This window comes from Protopterus annectens, chromosome 14.part0 (assembly GCF_019279795.1).
Source record: "Protopterus annectens isolate FY-2018-M chromosome 14.part0, PAN1.0, whole genome shotgun sequence".
Taxonomy (NCBI): Eukaryota; Metazoa; Chordata; order Ceratodontiformes; family Protopteridae; genus Protopterus; species Protopterus annectens.
Window position 1 is genome coordinate 501,218,398 of NC_056748.1, and position 6,000 is coordinate 501,224,397.

The window sequence follows — 6,000 nt, forward strand, 5'->3', positions numbered from 1 at the left end:
AGGCACTTTGTGAATACACTGGGCGCAGTAGACAAGCCAAAGGACAGTGCAGAGAACTGAATGCATGCAGCCTGCTTTGAAGCATAGGAATCTTCTGCAAGATTCCCTGATTGCGATATGCAGGTAAGCCTCTCAAGTCGAGAGCTGCCCAACAGGCATCCTTGCCTGGCACAGGAAGTAACTGGTGAAGAGTCAGCATCTTGAATTTTGGAATGTCCAGAAAGGTGTTTAGAGTAGAGAGGTCGAGAACTGGACACCATGATTGGTCTTTTCTTGGTACCAGGAAAAGTCTGGAATAGAAACCTTGTCTCTTTTCCTCTTCTGGTACTAGCTGAATAGCCCCCATGTATAGGAGGGGAAAAGTACTTGTTTCTGAGCCTCTGCCCACTGATTTGGGGGCAGGTCTGGCCATCCATCTGGAGTTGGCAGCGTGGGGAAATGAAATCTATATGCCTGGGACACTATTTAAAACCCATTCGTCCTGGGTTATAAGTTGCCAGTTTCTTGAATGAAGAGCCAGTTGTCCCCCTAAAGGGGTGGCTAAGAGGCAAGTGCTTGGTAATTTCAAAGGGAAGTCACTGAGACTGTTTACCATAGGGTGGTGCCTTGCTGTTTCCAGATTTGGAAGTGGAAGTACCCCATTGCTTAGTTCTGAAAGTCTCTTGGGACTGAAACCTGGTGCTTTTGGAATGCCTGGGTTTGGCCCTAGTGGCTCTGGAAGGAGCTGGAAAGGACCAGTTCTTAGTAGGCCAATGCCTACTAAATCTAGGAGGTTGCACTTGTAAGAAATCTCACACAGTTTGCATAGATTTAGCTTTATCTTCCATCTTTTTTTAGATCTTCTTCAGCCTTACTGCCAAATAAGCAATCCTGCTATAAAGGAGCATCCAAAAGTTTTGCTTTAACATGATCGGGCAGGGAATGTGTCAAGCCAAGCATGCCTTCTAAGCACAGACCCAGTAACAGCAGCCCTACAAGAGGCCTCTAAAGAATCAAAACCACATTGCAAAGTATGTTTGCCAACTTGTTCAGCTGAATGCAATAAATCCTGCAAATCTTTATTCTCCGTACAGTCAGAAATCAACATCTTTTCTGTTTAAGCAGTCCCATGATATGCTGTTGATATTTTAGCATATGGAATCGACAGTTTAAAAGCCCTGATTGCTAAGGTTGCACAAGTATAAATATTTTTACACAATCTATCCAGCGCCCTGGAGTCCATCAGAAGGGGTAAGATTTTTAGCAGTAGAAGCCTTAATGCCATTGGGCCCCTTAGAAATGGTTTCAGGGTCCGCAACAAGATTTTTGAAAAGGAATTTGTGGGATTCAGGAACCCTGTAGTACCGGTCTGGTTTGCTAGGGGCTGGAGGCAAGGAATCAGGGGCCATACTGGACTCGGAAAACACAATATCTAGTACAAGAGGTACAGCCAAAAGCCTATGCTGAGGAAGAAGGAAATCCCTAACCCTCTTTTTGGATTCAGAGAAACCCTGACTTTCCCAGTGGAAATGCTTCCTTAAAGTATGTAAAGTTTCCCCAAAAAAGAAATCCTCAGGTGGAGAAGCAGAGGGAATAGAATCCTATGCAGAGTCCTCATAAGTAGGTATGGACAAATCTAGATTACTAAAAGAGTCAGAAGAAACAGAGTCCTGTTCAGAAGATTCATAGTCAAATTCAATCCTAGGCCTCTTGGGGAGACCACCCTGAGTAATTAAATCTTCAGCCATTTTGATACTTTGTTTTTTAGGCTAAGGGACCTGAACATGTGGCCTGGGCGTCGGTTTTTTTTAGAGACAGATCGAGATTTAGGCATTAGCAATGAAGCTGGAGTCAGTTTAATATGCAAATCTGTATTCCTGAAAACACCCTCAGCCATCCATGGTAGAGACATCCGCGGGTTCCATATGTGAAGCATCTCACGGCATATCTGACTCCGAATGGGTCTCAGTAGAGGCCTGCGAATCAGAAGTAGCAGGTATCAGGGGCTGCGAAAGCGCCTAGAGTACCAGCGAACTGGCGACTGGCTTAGGAGAAGCTTCGGCAGTTTTGGACCTCAACGGCCTCTCTCTGTGTTTTTTCAGTATTCCAGTAGTCGGACGGCCAACAGATGTCATTTCTGGATAATTAAACAGAGAATAGAAATATTTTGAAGCAAAAATGTACCCAACTGATAGCGTGCTGATTAAATAAAGCACAAGGTACGTCGTGGTCAAACAGATTTCTTCGTCCATTGAGAGAAGGAGAAAAATAAGAATACAAACGATGAAAGCTTTCAACAGGATTGCTGAAGTTACAGGCATCTGTGCCGAGCAGAGATCCTACCTTGAAGAATCTGAGGGTATGGAGTACAGGAGGAACCGCAGACATTTATTCCCTGTACTAGAATCATCATCACAATATCATTTGAAGGACACAGACAATCTCACAGCAAATCGAATGTTGTTTACATCCCAGAGTATGTTACTATCTCAGACTCCAATCCCAAAGGGGTTTCAGACTCTTCAAAGACTGATCAAAATTAAGAGACCATTCCAGCTGCCAAGTCCAATTCCCAGTTTTATGTCACACGATATGGATGAGTATACAAGCCCAATATGAAATATGCAGCAACATGGACTTAAACTGTGTACAATATCATCTGTGTAACTGCATGACACAAAACTGTCTCTCCATGTCAGACTCATAACATTGCATGTTTTGTTTCGAGAGAGGATGTAGATCAGAGTGCACGTACTGTGTGTACTGTATCCTTAAGAAGCATGTCAAAGATGCAATGTGCATGCATAAAGACTAAGCATATGCCATACCTATTGCCAATTTCAGAATGCAGCCAGAGTAAGCATGTATGAATCCTGCAGTTAGTTTGTATACACATTCTTTAAGTTAGTAAGTAATCTATTATACCATGACCCCCCCCCCCATTAATATTCCAAAACGTGCACGCTGATTGGTCAGCGTGCACGTTGTTCGATTCACTTCCATGGAAAAGGTCCGTCAGCTCGGACTTTTTCCATTAGTATAAGCCTTTTTTTAAAACACTGTCTTGCTATGTTAAAGGAGTTTAACATGAGACAGGTTTAAAAAAGCAACGGAGATCTCTGTTGCTTTTTTTAAAGCTGTCTCGCTATGTTAAACTCCTTTAACATAGCGAGACAGTGTGTAAAAAGCAACGGAGATCTTGCTTTCTCCATTGCTTTTTTTTTTAAACCTGCCTCGCTATGTTAAATGGATTTTAACATAGCGAGACAGCTTTAAAATAAGCAACAGAGATCTCAGTTGCTTATTTTAAAGCTGTCTCACTATGTTAAACCCATTTAACATACCGAAACAGTTTGTAAAAAGCAACGGAGATCTTGCTTTCTTCGTTGCTTTTTTCAAAATTGACTCGCTATGTTAAATGGGTTTAACATAGTGACACAGCTTTAAAATAAGCAACGGAGATTCTCTGTTGCTTTTTTTACAGCTGTCTCGCTATGTTAAACCCATTTAACATAGCGAAACAGTAAAAAGCAACTGAGATCTTGCTTTCTCCATTGCCTTTTGCCCACAGCTCTGATGTACAGCGTAGGCATACGCATGCGCAGTACATCAGAACTGCCGCAGAATACCAGACAGCTGTGGAAGGGCAGTAAGGAGGCATTATACAATACCATTATTTAAGAAAAGTAATTATTTCTTTTCTTAAATAATGTCATTGTATAACAATAACCCACTTCTGGGTGTGTATAATGCTGGATTTACCCACGGTTGGCTTTGTTTGGCCACTGCGCCTCCTCGTGACCAAGCCACGCCAACCGTGGGCAAATCCAGCATTACCCACACCCAGGCGTGGGTTATTGCTATATTAAGATGTGTTTGCATTAAATAAAGCTGCTTGAACAGAACCAACAAAGACTTCTATTGTGTCCAAGATGGAATGACAGAAGTTAGTCTGCTTCTTGCAAGTGCCCTCTTCAGCATCTTGAGGAGGAGGAAGTCTGAACAGAAGGAAGCACAGGTATAAGGGTTAAAAATCAAATGAAGGTTTCAAACAGCCATGCATTTCTACCCTGTAGCAGGGCTGAAATGTTCAAAAAAAGGCTATTCTATAGACAAATCAAATGCCAACTTTATGGCAGTACAAGGCACCAGAGATATCCCTTGCAAAGATATTTGTGGGTTCCGCCACAAGATAAACATCAATAGCTGACACTGCATCAATAAATCAAGTGCTGACTATTGCAGGACTGAACACATCAGTATTGACACCAAACAGCCAAATACAAACACTAGCACCCAGGTCCTTCACCTCAGCATCTAGGCTGAAAGTTTAGCGAGTATATGTAATGATGGTACCAGAAAAAAATACTGATAGTAAACTCTGACACAGCTATCGACACCAAGGCATACAGCCCTGACAACAATGTCACAGACTTGGTTATTGAAAATGAGCCCTGTAAAACCTCTGAGCTCTGATACCAGCAACCTCTGAAGTGTCACAAGGAGAAGAGACTGAAAGGAAAGCTTTATTAATCTCCAGCCTGGGAAACACAGCTGAGGCACCAGTGTTCTCAAAACAACTAAGTGGTAAGCATAGAGCCTACCTTCCCAGTCAATAGGTCCTCTGCAAACCTGAAAAGGTCGGGATGACAGGAAGGGTAAAGCTTAGGATGAAGTGAACCTAAAACAGACTTCTTTACAAGCAAAATGTTTCAAAACTCGTCAAATTTTGACTCAAACAACTGCACAACTAAAGACTTTCCACTCAGTAACGTGTAAATTGTGCATCGTCATTCTATTGACAAATACCAATATCCTGAAAGAATGGAAGGCTGTAGTGGTTACTTAGGAGTTTTACAGCGATTCATATTTTTCGGTTGCTTTGTGTTCACAGATTTCAGCAACAAGTACTTTGGCATGAACATACATGATCCCATTTCTTCTTTTGCCAAAAATCAATTCTCAAATGTGAATAGCCTTAACTAGTTCTTCCCACTTATGAGGGGAGTAAAATTTGACTCCAAAATTGCCAGTTTAAACGGATTATATTGCTTACAGGAAGGGTGAAAACAGCAACTGCACCTTTACTGCAGCAGGACTTTATTTCTGCAGGTAAACTTCTTGAATAAGAAATTCATTTTAGTAACTGCCAAAAGCCAACCAAAAAATAAGGAATAAAATGTTATACTTTATAGTATAATAAAGAGATCGTATGTAATCATATTTCTTAGGCATCAAAGGATAGATGGGCCCAAAAGAGGGAAAAGTGTGTGTGTGGGGGAGGTTGGCCTACAAGTTTGAAAACCGTAGCTGGAAGAGTTACAAATGTATGTGATAAAAAAGCAGTTTGCTTACTGAATTGACACAATTTGTTAAAATTGCAAAAAATAACCTAGAGCCATTTAAAACATTCAAAGTGGAGTGTTACAGCACAGACCAAGACAGGAATGGCACTGAAATGCATTATGGGAACAGGAGAAGGGACTGTAGAATGTGAACAGTTTCCTTAACAAGCTGAGGAAGTCTACAAGTTCATAAACCTTAGTCCTGTTGATATCACTTATCAATCACAAGATGTTAGGTGTATTTACTAAAATGCATTTCTATACAGTTCAATCAATCAAGTTTTATATGTACTGCATTCAATAGGATTATACAAACAGAATAAAAACTGTAATCACAATATTCATACCTTCTAAAAAGTTCTTTTCTCTGTTCCATTGTCCAGGGTCTTCCATAGAAACCTATTAAAACAAAACGAACATTTAAAAAAATGAACGACGTGCATATTTTATCATTTAAAATTAGTAGAATAAAATGTTTCAAATAAGGGAAGACATATGAAAGTTGACATTAACATGCACACACATTAAGTTATGAGTTCTTACAGTTGTGTGACACTGTACAGGAAAAAATATATAAAAACAAGACTACTGCTACAAGAATTTTTACAAGACTGGAAAGTTCCACTTGACCAGACGTCGTCTTCTATCACATCATTCCAGCACAGACCATCCCCAG

The 6,000-nt window shown here is 40.8% G+C and overlaps 1 protein-coding gene across 1 annotated transcript in view; it reads right to left on the minus strand.

Moving 5' to 3' along the window:
• Positions 1 to 5,723, minus strand: part of OGA (O-GlcNAcase) — a gene marked incomplete at its 5' end in the record, with an annotated part of 1,599,409 nt that extends 1,593,686 nt beyond the window's left edge. The window contains 1 exon segment of the mRNA XM_044056260.1: positions 5,672 to 5,723. Coding sequence (XP_043912195.1) covers positions 5,672 to 5,723 — 52 coding nt within the window.
• Positions 5,724 to 6,000: the final 277 nt, after the last annotated feature.